At 43.5% G+C, this 17,795-nt stretch overlaps 1 protein-coding gene across 9 annotated transcripts in view; it reads left to right on the top strand.

Moving 5' to 3' along the window:
- Positions 1 to 17,795, top strand: part of ATP11B (ATPase phospholipid transporting 11B (putative)) — an 80,252-nt gene that overhangs the window by 56,094 nt on the left and 6,363 nt on the right. For 2 of the 9 annotated variants that reach the window (XM_083613142.1, XM_083613141.1), the window contains exons 28-30: positions 130 to 295; positions 5,234 to 5,319; positions 14,269 to 14,402. In XM_083613142.1, coding sequence (XP_083469268.1) covers positions 130 to 295; positions 5,234 to 5,319; positions 14,269 to 14,371 — 355 coding nt within the window. In that variant the 3' untranslated portion in view covers positions 14,372 to 14,402. Of the gene's footprint in view, positions 1 to 129; positions 296 to 5,233; positions 5,320 to 7,230; positions 7,369 to 9,806; positions 9,891 to 11,508; positions 11,633 to 14,268; positions 14,408 to 17,795 lie in introns of those variants that run through there. The other 7 variants (XM_083613140.1, XM_083613143.1, XR_014547953.1 and 4 more) reach the window with 6 other exon arrangements.

Here is a 17,795-nt window from a genome sequence, read left to right as displayed (position 1 = left end):
GGTGCCTTGCTGGGCAGGTGGGGTGTGGGGTGTAGGATTCTGCATGCTTTTCTGTTTTAGCCAGTGGTAAAAATTGATTTGTTCTTGTTCATTCATCTGTTTTCCTGTAACTTGTTCTTACTATTCCAGGCCATTTTTGCACACCCAAGACATGTACTTCGTATTTGTCCAGTTGCTCTCCAGTGGCTCTGCTTGGTTTGCCATAATCATCATAGTTGTCACTTGTTTGTTTTTCGATATTGTGAAAAAAGTACTGTACAGACACCTGCAGCCCACAAGTACAGAAAAAGCCCAGGTAACTTGCACCTACATGTGGTTTTTCTAACATTAAAAGAGGAGGCTTTACCAGGGAGATCCCCTGCAAGTCTGATGAACTTTTCTCTGCATTTGAAACCTTTTCTGCAGTTCTTGGATGAATTACTGTGATGCTGCTGTGCGTAAAATAGAAATCTCCTTCTACATGGAAGATTGTAAATGGCTTTTTTTCTTTTGTTAGTCTCTTGACTAGAATGGGAGTGAAAGTGTGATTATTGCCAGGGATGGAAATTTTCAGTGATAAATATTCTTAAGGTCTTACGAATTCTTCCAGGTACAGTCTAGCTCACTTTACTTTTAGTCACAAGTGGATCACTGCAACTTCTCACTGATGATGATTTGATAATCCACATGATTACAGCATCAGGGGAAGTACTTTCCCCACAATTCTCAGCTCCTCTTGCATGCACAGCACCTTGGATCATAGTTCCTGTGCCTGGATCTGCCCCCATTATTCCCCCCTTGCCCCTAGGACATTGTCCAGAAAAGGCATGTGTGTGTGATTGTAATTCCTCAAGTAACGCTATGACAGAGCTGAGGCAGTTATGGATCTGTTTTGGATGAGGCCAGACCCTGGGAAGCCTGGGCTCTATAATCTGCAATGGATCTGGGGAGATAGGAAAATGTCTAAAATTTGGTTTGTGAACCCAACCCTCTGCATTTGTCAGATCACCAGATACTACACCAGGTTTCATCTTGACCCTTGGCAGCCCAAAGTACTCTGTAACGGCCTCCTGCTCTAGTGCTCCTGTCGTTTTGGGGCTGTGTTTCAGTGCTGTCGGTAGCCACTAGTTCCTGGTTCACGTTCCACAGATTTAAGTCATAGTGGGAGATCAGCCATTGCTGACATGGTAGCATGTCTTATAAATGTGCATCCTAAGCATTCTGAGTCTCGGTTCAAGCTCAGGGAACTTCTTGGCCGGAGCCATTTGGGCAACAAATGTGCCCTTTCTATATACACACACGCACACATGTGTGCTAATATTGCCCGTTAACTATACAGATGCACTATTCGTCATTCAGCGGATGGCAGCTGAATGCACAGTAGATTCTTCCTTTCCCAGACAAGCAGAGCCAAGTATGAGGAGATGATGTAGAGGCAGCGCTTCCTCTGTGTACTGCCCAACAGTAGAAGGTCCTGTCTTTTAGTGAGTTACATGAGAAGAACCCCTTCCCAGTAGCTTCTTCCTCCTTGCGCAGGCAGTTTATCTCCTGCTGTAATACTCTGTGCTTGGCAGTCTCCTTGAGCCCTGCCTCGGCCTCTTACAAACTATTCCTGCTAGACATGACGCATGGAGAAGCATCATGGTGATTCGTATTAGGGTGAGGCTTGTGAAGGTTGGTCTCCTGCTGGTATTTCCCCATCCCTGGTTTTTTTGTGTGTGATTATTTGATAAGCAGAACAATCCTCTCCTTACATTCAGGATGCCACAAAGTCTCAAACTGCGCCAGTGGCTATTCAGAACCTGTACTTAACAACTCTGTCTTCCACAATACAGCCCATTATAAACAATGCCTTCCTGAAGACCGGAGCATGTTGTGGCACAGAATAACACTCTGTCCAATCAGAGTGACTTGTTTATTGCTTTGAATTATAGGTCTGTAAGCCGCAGAAAGCCTCCTCCAGCACTTCCAATATCTGTAATTCATTTCTTATTTCTCTTGGAAATAGACTCCATATGCAACTAGCAGGGGGGGAAATCATTGGCTTGGATCCCGTAGAGCAGTGTTTCCCAAACATGGGTCTCCAACTACATATCCCATCACCCCTAACTAGCAAGACCAGTAGTCAGGGACGATGGGAGTTGTAGTCCCCAAACAGCTGGAGACCCACATTCGGGAAATACTGCTGTAGGGGCTCCCAGTGTAGGAAAAGCAGGGAGACCCCAGTTCACTCTGCAGCTCTCTGTACCATCTTCCATGTTGTTTGTGGGGGAGTTCCCAACCCTCTGGGGCCGCTTTTCATAGGACACAGGGCTACAGGAGGAAAGAAGAATTGGCGAAAATTGCTCTTCTCCAGCAGGTATTCCCTATAAGCAGAACTCAGTTCACAAGAAGCCTGGATCCAGCCCAGGGTGTGTGAACTCATTGTTTTGTGCTTTAGGAATTCAGTTCCATTTAGATGTTTATTTTCCTCAGCTTAAACTTGGTAGGCGGTCCATTAACCACCTGTGATGCTGTACAAGGGGCAGTTGCTAGGAAAGTCCAGTTCTAGGTATTTCTTAAACACGTCTGCCAACACAGCAGCTAATATCTGCATATAATTATCAGTGGTCTTTCAAGACCTTGAATGGTCCTCCAGCAATTTGTGATGTGCAGATAATAAAATGTGATCTGTATTTTGTGCAATAATGGAATGTCTCATTTGAGCTGCATCTGAAAACACCAGTCATATTTCCTTGTTGTTTGCATACAGCCTATTGAAATCAGTCTCATCCTTCCCAACCATACTGAGTCATGCCTTAAGACATGTTTAAAACAGTTATAAATGTGAGTTTAGTTAAGTGCAAGGGATGCAAAATTCATTCCATGCATTTGGATTGTATCTCTAACTACTTTTTTGCAGGTAACCCTCTAATACAAAATACTTTCTCAGGAGGTGATAATCAAACATGGTCACTTTAGGGCAGTACTTCTGTTTCTCCTAGCAGTCTTACGCCTGCCATACTTTATGGCCCCACTTAACTCAGCATGCAAGTGACTCATTACATCTCAGTTTAATTGATCTTTATTTATTATTTTTATTGAACTTTATTGTTAAATTTTCTAAACGACCTTTCTACAAAAAGTATCCAAACATTGTGGTCAGAATGGACAACGGTGGGCCTCTCGCAGAGGCAACACTCCTGTTTCTGGACTACACCACATTAGACTGGGGTTTACCCCTATTCCTAGAAAACTGACACATCAGGGAGAAGACAGCTGGGCTGGAATCCTCCTGTTTGATGTGCTAGTCTGAGCCGTCTTCCATATAAATATCTTGCATATCCATCACCTCAGCCCCCACCTCTTTTCTGAATTGGTATAGCCCAGACACAGTTGATAACTCAAGTGACAGCTAGTCCTGCATTTGAGAGCAGATTAGAGAATTCTCTGCTGATATTCACACCACTTAATGCATTATCTGAAATTCCTGTTTAAGTTCATCAGTTGTTAAGCTAGATTTAGTTTACCTGACTAAAGCTGGCATTTAAGATGCTATTTTCAGCTCAGAAAAGGAGAAAAAATATATTTGGAACCGAGCACTGAGCATTTAGCTGTAAAGGAGAATACAATGAGACCCACATTGTGTCTTTTTCCAAAAAAATTATGAATTTCATGTCAGTTTATGGCTAGAGAGTCAAAGTGGAAAGCAGACATCTAGCTGTTCCGAAGTGACATTAAAACAGCTGAAGTGAATGTTTACTGTTCAGCTGCTTGTGTGATTTAACTATACAATTAGTCTTGTGCCACAACAAGAGTGCTTGAACCACACACCCCCTAACGATTTTTATAGCTTGCAGCTTTCATGCTTAAGTAATAAAGCATTAAATGTGTTTAGTGTTGATTTGCTGTGCGTGAGCGATGCCAATAACTGATGAAAATATGAAATAAATAGTAGCTCCATTAATCATAAATGGCTTCAAATCCATCCTCTGTAGAGACAGGTCCCCTCACTTACAGTGTGCATTGTTAACGTACTAATAGAAACACTCACCAACAATGGCATTGAAAAAGCCTTAAATTAAAATTATGTGCTCCAGTTCCTATTAATGAAGACTAGTTCGTGGGGAGTCTGCTAAGGGTGTGCTTTTTTCTGTTTCCCGTTTTGTGTGCCTGTAAAATGTTCCTTTTTGGCTCAAAGCCGCAGCTTCAGTTCACAGCGGCCAAGTTTGCAGATGTCATTAAGCCAAACTGTGGCTTAGCATGAGCCCAATGGCTCCTTCCCTGGCTTTCTTGACCTCGTAGCTAAGCCATAGTTTGACTTAACATGTTGTCCGAACCTAAGATTGTGCTTAAAGTCACTCCTCCTTAACCATGTTCAGTAGCCAAGGTTTGTCCTTTGATTGCAAATATTGGTCAAGGAGACAGGGGGGCCTTAACCATGATCCTTTGTTTGGACGACACGCAGAGTCAAACCTTTGCTTAGCTGCCATCCCACACTTGCGGAAAAACCCCCAAGGAGGAGCAAACTGGATTCAAGCTCCTCTCCAGGAGAGAGCGAGAGCGCATTTGTGTGGTCACAGTAAACTGTATTCTGGCTTACCATGATGTGCAAACCAGTCCATGGTTGCTGTGCAACCTCCTTCTCTTGGCTTTTGTACCAGAGCTTATGTAAAACTTTGTGGGAAGAAATGACCCACGGAGGAAACATCTTAATTAAAAATATTGGTACAAACGATGGGATGTAAGTCAGGTTTTTGGTTCGCCTATCCCTATTTTCCACACCCCACCCACCAGCCACATGACGGGAAGCTGAAAATGGGATGGCAAAGGCCAAATGACATGGATGGTGTTAGAAATTGACCTGCTTGTATTAAATCCCCTATGTGGAGGAACACTGGTTTGCAACAAGTTAAAAAGACAAATGCAGCCAGGGAAGCCACGCTGTACAGGTTGAGCCTATGTTGCCCGTAACTGACACAGCCGTGTGTTAATTCAGCGCAGTGCATTCTTAATTTACTGCGAACATAAGCTTTTCCTCTTCCTTTTTCAAACCATTACGTACAGCCCATATTGGGCTAGGTGACGTGTGTTAACCATTCGGAAACCAGTGTCCCTGCGCTTATGTGCTCTGCCTACGAGATTAGTCCCTGCGTTTTGAAAAAAAGATCTTTGCCTTTAAAGATCCTGTCCTGTGTCTGTCTTTTTTTATATATATAAAGGTGACTGCTTCTCACTGACCTGTGTGTTCCATCCCTTCTTTGTCCACCTGTAGATGTACTCCAGCAGAGTTGCTTTAAGCGAGGAATGCATCGCACTGCAGCCATTGTCCAGGGCTCCGAGTCAGCTGAGCAAAATTAGGTAGAGTAGGAGGAGCAGCTCCTTCCCCACTTTTATGCATGCTGAAGGCCAGCTAACCAGCAATGAGAGAGAGAAAGGGGCAAGAGGCATGGACAGTGGTGTGGAGAGAGCACAGTAGTGGCAGCGCACATTCGTGCCTTCCTGTCTCCCACACAGCCCTTAGCTTCGCTCTGTGTTTGCAGACCCAAACGCAGCATGCATTTTAAAAACAAATAGTTCTTCTGGGGGGGAGGGGGGAGAGGTTGCAAGCATGATGATCAATGTTCAGAATCCCAGGTCTACTCCCCGCTCTGCTGTATAAAATAACTAAAATCTTTCAAGCATGGTCCCAGCGCTTCTGCTTAACTTAACCATCCATGATGTTAACTGCTTTTTGCATGTCAGACAGTTTCAGCTGCAGCAAACATAACTGTTCATTCTTGACTACTTTGACTTTTGCTAATTTGATTTTAAAAAAAAAAAGCACAAGTGATGGGCAACTTCCTTGTGGCTTGTGTATATATGTGTAAATTTTGTGCAGCTTTATATTGTGTTTTGCACCTGAATGCCCTATGGATGTGTTTATTGTAAGCAAGGGGTTGATGGGACAGTGTTGATTAGACTGAGTGAATGCATTACCAGCCGAAACATACTTCACTTGATCAGCAGGTGATATTCTACACGGACTTAAAGAGAGCAAATAAAGGAGAAATTTGCACAAAAATAAAGGTCCAGTTTAAAGGCCTGTAGGCCTCCAGCTCTGCTCTTCATCCATGTTATAAGGTGGTGTTTCTCATCCAAGGTTTAAAACTGACATCCTGAATTACAACTGTGAATTACAAATTCAGACATGCCTACCTTTCCGAGCTTAACATGCCAAGATATGTACAAGCCTTCTGCCCATGTGCTCTGCCCTCGTATTGGCCCTTCCTTTTGGATGCACTGCGATTCATTTCCTGGATCAATCTGCCATAGTTCCAGGTTGCTTCTGGGAATCGGGGAATCTTAAAACACAGTTGGAAGTTGCTTTTAAGGTCCTGACCAGTTCTGGCTGCGGTAACTGTAGTTTTTCAGCTCAGACATAATGGGGAGCTACGGTCAATTAAGCTTGGAAGTATTATTTCATGATGGGCCGAAAAAGGGGCAGTTCAAGGTCAGAGCAAGTGCACAAAAGGCTCGTGCATACCTTAGTGAATTAAGTCAATATACATTTCTCCGAACTGGGCTGGTGTGTGACAGCACAAGAGAAAAAACTGAATTGATTTTGCAGCGGAGCCAATACAGATGTTTCCTTGGCAGTATGTAAACAAATACGTTCCGATCTGACCTGTCAAAAATTTAAACTGTCGAGGCTTCTTGTCCCTGGCGGGTAGAATGTCATCACAATAAGTACTAATAATGTGTCAGCATTTACTTTGATATTTGGAAGTACTCATATGATGTCTTAGGTACTCTTGGGCATCACACAGGCTTTTGTGGTTTTCAGCCTATCCAAAGCACATTTCCCCCAGTTTGCATAGTTTAAGCCGATAGCATATCTTACGGTTATTGACTACTCCTTCCGCATTTTTTTATGAGCAGCCCTCAAATATATCTCTCTGCTTTCTGCCTTGGGTGTTGATGCCCCCAAGTGGGTTTAGCATCACCTGTTGCTCGAAGGCAGGAAACTAGGAGAAATGAAACTTGGCCACTGAAGTACTTGTGCTTCTTCTAGCCCTACCACACCATACAAGTGGCTCCTTCCATTTATCTGTCTTTTCAAAAGTCATAAGCAGCCTTTCTGCCATGGTGGTGGTGTGGAAGTGTAGTGGGAAAGGTCAGAAAATTGACACAGAACAGTGAAAAACACAAACCACCTGAGTGCTTTTGCAGAACAACTTGAGTTTCAGCTTGATTTCTGTCATTTAATACTAAATATTGATGTTTCCCAAGGCATTAAACCTCACAAGAAGAACTCTTCTCCATCTGATAAAGGCGTGTTCTAGCCCAGCATCCTGTTTCCTATGGGATGCCCACAAGCCAGGATTTACATGTCATAGCATTCTACCCACTTGCAGTCCCCAGAAGCAGGTATTTAGAACCACACTGCCTCCAACAGTGGTTAGTAGTCACTGTGGTTAGTAACCACTGACAGCCTTAATCTCCATTAATATGGTTAACCTATTAAACCTCTTGAAGTTGGTAGTAGTACAGCTTTAGCCAGCAAATCCCATAAACTAGCTCAGGGTTTCCCAGACTTGGGTCCCCAGCTGTTTTTGGACTACAATTCCCATCATCCTTGACCACTGGTCCTGCCAGCTAGAGATGATGGGAGTTGTAGTCCGACAAAGCTGGAGACCCACATTCAGGAAACACTGGTCTGGCTATAGTGCTTCCTTCTGTCTGTCCTGAATCCTCAGCCCATCCATCTTGCAGTAGATGGTCTCGGGTTCTGGCATTATGAGAGAGGGAGAAACCTCCCTGCACTGTCTCCATGCCATGCATAATTTTACATACCTCTCTTTTGTTCCCCCCTCCTCACGTTTTTCTCCAAAACATTTTAGCCTTTGCTCATAAGGCACTTGTTCCAACCACTTTATGATTTTGGTTTCCCTTTTCTTCAGCTTTCCTGGCAATAATATAATGGGGTACAGCAACCAGAATCATACATGATATTCCAAGTGCCATCAGACCATAAATTTGTATAAAGACATGATGATGCTGCCCATTTTATTTTTGGGTCCTTTCCGTGGAATTTACCCCGTTCTCAGCAACCACATGCAAGGGCAACATTTACATTGAGCTATCAACTATGATCCAAAATCCCTTTCCTAGTCAGTCGCTGGCTGCTACTAAATGTCAGAATCAAAAACCCAATTCCATGGTTGCTGCAATCAGTGACCCAGTATCTCTCTTTTGATCTTCAACAACAATAACAAATTCTAAGGATGTATTAGCAATAGAAATGAAGAAAACCTTAGTCTGGAAGTAGTGGTGGATTCTGCTGTTTTCCAGACATGAGTAAGTCATTCCGGACATTAGTTTTGCAGACATGAATAAATGGGTCCCTCTATCTCCGTTTATATGCTGCTTTTCTTCTGTTGTCAATAAACTCTCAAGCATTTCTGCACCTTTCATCAGAATAGCAGCTTTCAAGTAACAGGATAATGTTGATTTTGAACGGAGTTAAGACTTGACAGAAACATTAATTCAGCACCTCATAATTGTGGGTGTTTCCCAGCATACCTTGCTAAATCTGCAAAAGATAAAGTATTTAGCTGATGACCTCCCATTTTTAACGCAGGCTTCCTCAAACTCGGCCCTCCAGATGTTTTGAGACTACAGTTCCCATCATCCCTGACCACTGGTCCTGCTAGCTAAGGATCATGGGAGTTGTAGGCCAAAAACATCTGGAGGGCCGAGTTTGAGGAATCCTGCTTTAACAGTTCTTCAGGTTTACTGATAAATGATCCCTCCCAGGTAAAATGTTAATCACCATTTACCAGGAAGGCCAAAAAGGATTTCACATGGCACTGTAGCTTCATCGGTAAATGTATTGAGCCTAGGACATGTGGTTTGGTTATTTTGTTAACTATCCACTGCTGGAAGAGTTGATATGCTAAAATCTCAATTGGACCAGTGTAGTGTTTAAGGTCATATCGGTTCTTCCTTGCCTGGAGGTGCAGGAATGAGCATGCCACCATATTACAGAGCCCACAGAAGCATAAAGCCTTGAACTCAATGGCTTTCTATCTTTAAAGCTTGTGAACAAATTTGTAAAGCAGGATATGGATCACTTTGATAGATAAATGTCTAATACCCTGTAGTTCCACTAAGCTTACAGGACTAAGGCTGCACATGTGAGAGTAAATGCCATTGAACTTGGTGGCATTTACTTCTGAGGCTCAGGCTGCAAGCCCCCTCAAATTTAAAGCTATTCTGCCTAATTCCCTGTTTCCAGGAGAAAGTTGTGTTGCAGAACGTGGGGCATGTGCCTTCAAAAATGGCAGTCTGAAATCTGAAGTTCTAATTTTGAAGCTTGCAAATACTACAGTGGATGTAGTATTTGCAAGCTTCAAAAATGGATTGCTAGTTTTCATGGAAAGCTGACTTGGGAGTATGCTACTTTAAAAAGCCCTTGGAGGTTTTTACTGATCAAGTACTATGTGAATCTTGTCAAATGCAAAATAAATACCAATTATCAAAGCCCATTGCAGATCAGTACTGCACTGAAAAACAATGAGCATAGTAATTACCTTTAGATTTGTTTAGATCAGTGTTTCCCGAACTTGTGTCTCCAGCTGTTTTTGGACTAACTCCCATCATCCCTAACTAGCAAGTCCAGGGGTCAGGGATGATGGGAACTGTAGTCCGAAAACAGCTGGAGACACAAGTTTGGGAAACCCTGGTTTAGATCTCATGCTTTTTGCTTTTACCAATATAAAATAATTATTGTGCAACTTCTTGCCATCAGAGCATCCAGATCTAATCTTGGACAATATCTCATGTAAATGACATTATTTCCCCAGGAATGAATCCCTCATTGCTCATTCTGAAGTTGTGGAGTAAATCAGGCAGGAACCAGGAGCATGTTGACCCAAAGCAATAGTAAGGTGGTTTAAATATGCTTTTAGTAAAAGTTATAACAGTCAATAGAATAGTGCCATTAGATATTGTACATAAAGTAAATTGAAAAGGGATGCTGACGCAGCTTTTAGGAATTAACTCCTTTCTAGCAGAAGCACATGCAGAACAGCAGACCAGTGGTCCCCTTATTTTGTTTTAAAGCCCTAATCTGTGTATGTACGTCATGAATTGGATTTCTTGTATTATATTTACAAGATATGAAAATTCATCCCCGCCCATTTAATCTTTTCTCAATGAAGCTCACTTCAGTAATGCTCAGGTCCGTATTTACCCGGCAAGGAAGAGCATATTCTGGGAACCAGTGTGGTGTAGTGGTTAAGAGCGGTAGACTCGTAATCTGGGGAACCGGGTTCGTGTCTCCGCTCCTCCACATGCAGCTGCTGGGTGACCTTGGGCTAGTCACACTTCTCTAAAGTCTCTCAGCCCCACTCACCTTATAGAGTGTTTGTTGTGGGGGAGGAAGGGAAAGGAGAATGTTAGCCGCTTTGAGACTCCTTCGGGTAGTGATAAAGCGGGATATCAAATCCAAACTCCTCCTCTTCTGTGAAATCACAACTGAGGCAGGGGGTGGATTCAGGAGCGTTCTGGCAACTTGACCATAAGTCATTGCAAGCTGCTGTAGAGAGAGAGAAAAAAAAGAGAGAAAGTAGCCACTCCCTCTGTGGTCATCAGAGATACCTTGGCAAACCAAGAGAACTCCTGGAATTTTTCATTCTGTTCTCAGAGCAAGTTGTAGGAGCAGGGGGGAAAGGTTGATTGTATTATAATTATTATTAATTGAATTTATATCCCGCATTTTCCTCCAGAGAGCTCAAGATGGGAAACATTGTTCTTCCCCATCTCACTTAATCCCTACAACCCTGTGCGGTAGATTGGGCTGAGAGGCAGTGACTGGCCCAAGGTCACCCAGTGAGCTTCATGGATGACTGGGGATTGAAACCTGGTCTCCCAAGTTGTTGTCTCGACACTAATCACTATACCTTGACACTAATCACAGGCTTGAGTTTCTACATCTTTTTGTCTTAAATTAGCCACTGTCCCTGGGTCTAGTTCAGCTAGCAGGGTGTGCTGCTTAAGCCATTAGCCTTTGACGCATCTCCCCCCACAATTCATCGCAATTTATACAGCCACCAGCTGTGGAAACTGTAAGACCAGCCATGCTCAAGGGCCAGTATGCTTCTCTTGGGTCCAATAAAGCAAACGTCTGTAGCCTTTTTCATGGTAATTGCCATTATTGTGCAAGGTGCTACACAGAACACGGGGGATGGCACTCAAGACACCCTGCTTTGCAGGTTACGTCCCCCAGTGGATTAAAGTGCCACAATTGCTGCATTGGTCAAGGACAGAACCAAATATCTTCAGAAAACACTTATGACAGATTGCTGATTAAACATTTGCATCTACTCTGCTTAATTTTTGTTTTCTGTTCGCTGGCATTTCAGTTTGTGGGTAAGCAAATTGCGTACACTAGCACCGAGAATGTTGCCCTGGGCGCCTCGTTTACTTGAGTGTAACAGCTGTCTTTATTTCTGTAGAACGGCTGGGTGCTTTATAAAGTCTATTGCTTTTTGTGTCCTTTTTTAGATGGAAGAAGAAAGGGGTTCAGTCACCCCAGCATGTGATTTTACTGAAGGCAGGCACAGAGGGGAGGACAGCAGGCAACTGCTAGCAGATGCTCTTAGGCAGCGAGAGTGACCGTGTGCCCTAGGTAGTACCCGAGTTCTATATCCTAATAATCTAGCTCATCATGAATCAGTTCATCTGTGGTGCTCTTTTCACCATGAAGCACTTTTGACATCTTGGCATGCCTCTGGTTTTGTGTTTTTCCTAACAAACTCGATCACTAATATTGTCACATTGATTTAATTTGGTTTCTTAATTCCATTAAGAACTAATGGGGAGGGGTGGGACGTGCTGCATTGCAGTCTGAAGGTTTTTTAAAAAAGCGTTTTAAGACCACTGATTATATTTAAAGCAGGGATGACTAGTCTTGTGGCCTCCTGGATGTTTTTGAACTCGCAAGTCCCATCAGCCCCAAGTAATATGGTCAGTATTCAGGAATGATGGGAAGGCCACTTGTTGGTTATCCTCCTCGGAAATATAGCAGACTTCAGCTAGTTCCTCTTATTTTTGTAGCCTGGTCTACTGCAGGATATCCATAGAATTTTTTCCCTTCTGAGGTAAGATTTCCTGGGTAGGACCCCAAAGAGATCTGTCTGTAGGAGGGCCCATTAGTTTTCTCTTTTTCCTGTAGTCTCTTGGACCTCTCTGAGCACCACTGGAGGGTTGGGGACCCACCAGAGAGGTGGGGTGGGTGGGTATGTGCAAGGAACAGGTGGAGAGAGACCTGAAGTGTCCAGGGGCACTGTTCTCAAATGTAGTAAAATATGTCTTGGTAAGTCGAAGTTGGGAGAAGATTGATTTCATTTTGGCAGGACAGTGGTGACGTGGGAGTGAATGGAAGAAAGAGGAGAGAAGGGCATTAAGCTGTCTAATAATAATAATTTTATTATTTATACCCTGCCCATCTGGCTGGGCTTCCCCAGCCACTCTAGGTGGCTCTCAACAGAAAATAAAAAACACGATAAAACGTCAAACATTTAAAAGTTCCCTAAACAGGGCTGCCTTCAGATGTCTTCTAAAAGTCAGATAGTTGTTAATTTCCTTGACATTTGATGGGAGGGTGTTCCACAGGGCGGGTGCCACTACTGAGAAGGCCCTCTGCCTGGTTCCCTGTGACCTTATTTCTCACAGGGAGGGAACCACCAGAAGGCCCTTGGAGCTGGACCTCAGTGTCTGGGCTGAACGATGGGGTTGGAAATGCTCCATCAGGTATACTGGGCTGAGACCGTTTAGGGCAGGGGTGTGAAGACTTTAGGCTTCTGAGTCTTACAGTAGAAAATGGCTGTTTAAGTGCCAGCGATAACCTTCAATTCAATTGACAATTGCATCGTTTGTGAGATTTCTAATGTGGTTTTGAAGTTGAACAAAAAGTTGTGACACTTCTGACATGGGTTTCAGCTAAGATGTTCAAGCGTGTATGTAATTGTTGCTTTTCCCCTCACTAACCATTTGGGGTTTTTTTGGGGGGGGGAGGTCCTCAGTGCCTTTCTTTCTGCTAGCCAGTTTCATACTAACTAATAAGACAAGCCTACTTTTTTGTTGTTCATTTCAGCTTGAATGCCCCGCTGCTTGTTTACCCTTTGTGCTATTGGTGGTTGTTAATGTTACTACTTTAAACATGTTTTTCCCCCCTCCTTTACCCAGCTCTGTCTACCCAAACTCCCTAATTCAAGTGGAAATAATTTTATTCATTGGTATTTGTACCACACACTTCCTCCAAGGAGCTCCAATCACCTGCCTTCTCAGGTTTAGCACCTTGACGCCACATAAGAAAACAGATGTCCCTTCGTTTGTTTCTCGATAAAAATCATCCCTGCTGTCACGGTAGCAGCAGCAGCAGCTGTTGGCAAGATGTCAGGCATATGCCAATTCAAAATGGTTTCCTCATCGTTTCCTTTTATTTCTCTCCATTTACGCAGCCACAGAAGTGATTCCCACTTGTTGAGTTCAAACCTAGCAGGTCAATGAGACTTTGTCAGTAGGTTTCCGAGTCAAATCTGCTTTTGACCTTGTGGGCACTGCTGGAAAGTGGGGAAGGCAACAATGGGGGCAAAAGTATGGTCTGGGTTAGGCCAGTGAGACCTAAAGAGAAAGCAGAAATAGCTAGTGGGGCACCATGGGTCAGGGACGAGGGGTAGCTAATGTTGTTGTTTTGGTTTCCCGTTTTGGATCTAGTGCCAAAGAAAGTGCTCTCATTAATGGCAAGGTGTCCAGGTTTTAAATCAGGGGTCAGCAACCTTTTTCAGCCGTGGGCCGGTCCACCATCCCTCAGACCATGTGGTGGGCCGGACTATATTTTGAAAATAAATAAATAAACGAATTCCTATGCCCCACAAATAACCCAGAGGATGCATTTTAAATAAAAGGCCACATTCTACTCATGTAAAAACACGCTGATTCCCGGACCATCCGCAGGCTGGATTGAGAAGGTGATTGGGCCGCATCCGGCCCCCGGGCCTTAGGTTGCTTACCCCTGTTTTAAATGGTGCCCCATCACCTCTGCACCTCCATTATACTGAATTGCCCAACATAAGTTTACAGGATCTGCAAAAAGGATGCATGTAGGCTAGCTCATACGTATTGCGTTCATGCTCCTAAGATTTGTGTTGCTTCCCCCCCCCCTTTTCTCTAAAGAGGTTTGTGACCTGTAATAGCAAAGAAAGGAAAAAAGAAAAGGAATCTGATACGCTGATCTCTCCTTTGTCTTCCCCACCCCCTCAGCTTACTGAGACAAGTGCAGGTATCAACTGCTTGGACTCCATGTGCTGCTTCTCAGATGGAGAAACAGCATGTGCGCCTCTTAGAAGAATGCTGGAGCGAATGATGGGGAGCTGCAGCCCGACGCGAATCAACAGGTGTGGAATTTCTCTCAATTGCCTTTGCTGCCGACGGTTCTCTTATAAACTGGAGCACGACGAGCCAGCAGCTGTAGATGTCTAAGGAAAGGCAGGAGGCGCTCCTCGTAGGGCCCACCCCCCTTTTTTATTTTTGGATCTCAAAAGATCAGTGTTTCTGCTTCTCCTGGAAGCCCTTTCAGTGGAACGCAAGGAAGGAAGCTGCCTTTGTATTGGTATTTTGTTCCGAAAACTTCCTGAATTTTTCCCGCGACGTCGTCCGATCCAGCAGCTGCAGTGTGCCTAGAGCGGCTTTGACATACGCATGAAGCTGCACATGAGCCGGGGCTCCCCTGCTCTCTGCAATACCAACAAGTGATCCGAGTGCATTTGCCAGGGAGCAGAAGAGAGTAGCTTCTGCTCATGCCAAGCTTTGTGTGTGTGCCGCAGTCCAAAAAATGCTCCGTTTTTTCCTTCTCCTTTTCTTGTGTGCATATATCAATGTGATTTCCCCCCTCCTCTCTTGCCTTGTATTTCCTTTTCCTCAAAATCTGATCACTGTCCTGATTTATTCCCCTGATTTACCTCTTCCTTGTGTTCGCAAATTAGAAAACGGTTTGTGCAATCCCTTGTTTGTTCAGTGTCTGTCTGCTCACTAGTCATATATTGCAGTGTCTGATTCTAGTTATACAAAGGTTGCATTTTCTCCCCTGAAATATAACTTCCTCTGCAAATGTAAAAGGAACGCTTTGGGGAGGGTGTTATTTTATTTTGGGGCTTTTATTTGTTCATTGGCAGTGTTTTGTTTTTTTAAAAAAATACTTTTAAAACAATATGGAACAGGAGTTTTATATACGTACAATTGAATAGCAAAACTTGACGGAGCCAGAGCAGCTCAATATAACAGTTTTTAAATTTTAGGGACTTTTCTACTTCTATCTGCAATACATGCCATTCAGAAATCAGTGCTAAATGTTCTTTCAGTTGTAGATACCTATTTTTTATTATTTTTAAAAAAGCAGTATATCCAATAGAGCCCATATAAATATCCTTGACGAGCACTATTATGTTTGGAACCGTTTTAAAACAGCAAATTTTAGAATCTGCAGAATTTGTCTGCAACTTCGTCCTTCTGCTGAAACTAGGGTAGCCGGGAGGAAACAGCGTGACACAAACACAGAGAGATATTTGTGGGGTAGAAAATCACCTGTTGCAGCTGAGTTTCTCCTAACACCTCCGATTGATAACCACGTTCTGGAAAATCATAGCCACTTCACTCCCTCTCCGGCCCTGCGGCCACCGTACTACTCGGAGCTAAACCATGGATAGACCTAGAGTTACGTGCAAATCTGGCTCGCGTGCCAACATGCCATGAGCGGCTACTCAAGGGGAAAAAAATTGCCTGTTGCAGCTCATGGTTTTCTGGAAGTGAGACAAACCATAAGCACAGATTCCTATGCAAGGCAAGAGTGTGCAGCCATGGTTTAGCTCTGAGTAGCAGCAGCAGCAAGACTGGGGGGTGGAGCGAAGCTTTCTCGTTCTTGCTAAGCCATTGTTGGGTTTAGTGTTATTTGCAAACCAGGCCAATATTGCAAAGGTTCTGGCTATGCATGGTGTTCACGAAAGGTAGGTATAATCTGCTTCATGTTCAACTTTGGCTAACAATTCTGATGGTTTTTGCTTTTGTTTCTGCATCATCTATAAGTGTATGGCCAGCATGGTGTGACTAAAGTCTCCTATTTGACAGAATAATACCCTCTCGAACTTACCATGCATCTTAAAAAGCAATCCGAGAACATGACTTGGCACCATCGCAGCGCACCCCGCAACATTTTCTGTTTTGGTTTTAAATTCTGCTGAAATAAGTTGGTTTAGATCAGCCTTTCTCAACCTGTGGGTCCCCAGATGATGTTGGACTACAACTCCCATCACCCCTAGCTAGCAAGGCCAGAGCTCTGGGATGATGGGAGTTGTAGTCCAACAACATCCGGGGACCCACAAGTTGGGAACCGCTGCTTTAGATCATCACTTGAAAGAGACTTAATAATTTTCCTGGCCCAGTTTTACTTTGTAAATTGCACAGCACCGTTCCTCAGACAGTTTGGAATTGTAGCTCGTCTCTTCGCCAAGATTATAATGCAGCAATTGTAGAGTAAAAGTTGATTCCCTAAAATCATGGATTTAGAGCAGTTGTGCTCTAGACATGGAGTAGATGTTGCCCAAATCACTGTGATCTGAGACAGACAGGACAGTATCAGTCTTCAGAATCTTCCCCGAAGATTTCTTCCCCGAATCTGTCGGAGCACTGAGATGTGCACCCAGAATAAACTCTTGGGCACCTGAAGTCCTCATTCACTTTCATGAAAGGCCGCAGAGCATGTATTCAGATCAGCTGCTGCACTGGGAATGAATGGGGAACCTGTTCTTAGCAGGGGGGCCTCAGTGTCTGTCCTGAGTCATTGGACCAGGGTGAAATAAGTAAGCTTAGTGACAGTAGACTCGCCATGTGCTTATGACTGATAACACTTTGGGTGTGAGCTGAGAACTTTCTAGTTATCTGTCCCAGGATTGTCTGTTGTCAGATGAAACACACGTCTTCAGGCTCTGTTTTCCATATGATTGGTAGTATAGGTAGAACGTCTGTTTCAGCCATTTCAGTTATCCACTTGCAGTATTACGATTTTTCCACTTGGCCAACAGTATCCATCAAGTCTCTTGACTTACCCATGCTAACAATTTACCTGGTTTATTGGCTCGAAGACATTGTGTGACACCCATGATTACCAGCACTGAATATTCTGTCAAATAAGAGAACTGGAATGTGAAATCAGTACCTGGTGACATTCTGAATGGGAATGCTTTTGTTTCATCTAATGGTGTTAAATGCTTGGAGTGAAGGGGAAATGGGTACAGCACATGAAATCCTCTTTTAATGCTTTAAAATTAAAATATGATTTCTATTCTGAGCTTTCATTGATTTTTCAAAACAAGAATCTGTGCATGACTTTTCTAAGTTGCCAAAATATGTTGCTCGTCTGTCTTCCATCAATCAAACTGTTCGTCATTGCATTAGTCACTCAAGTGCTAATACTGGGTCGTGTGGTTTTATTAATGATACATGTTCACAGCTACTTCCTCAAGATATTTCAGATAGCTGGGATGGAGATGGATGTTTCCATTATTATTTATTTTTGGTTTTTGTTCCGAATGTGTGTTTTTTTTTAACTTCCCAATCAGTACCTGTGCTCATTTACACCTTTCTCCCGAAATACATGTGGCACAATTGCATGCCACTAATATGCATCTTTAACAAATGTTTTGCGCTCGTTCCAATGAGAGGAAAATATTCCACAATGACTAGATGATCCTGCTCTTCACTGCCTGCCACGAGTGACTAACCTATGGCCCCTTCCA

Source organism: Podarcis filfolensis, assembly GCF_964270895.1.
Source record: "Podarcis filfolensis genome assembly, chromosome: 5".
NCBI classification, from domain to species: Eukaryota; Metazoa; Chordata; class Lepidosauria; order Squamata; family Lacertidae; genus Podarcis; species Podarcis filfolensis.
The sequence above is the reverse complement of the archived record's forward strand: the minus strand, read 5'-3'. Positions and strand labels throughout refer to the sequence as shown.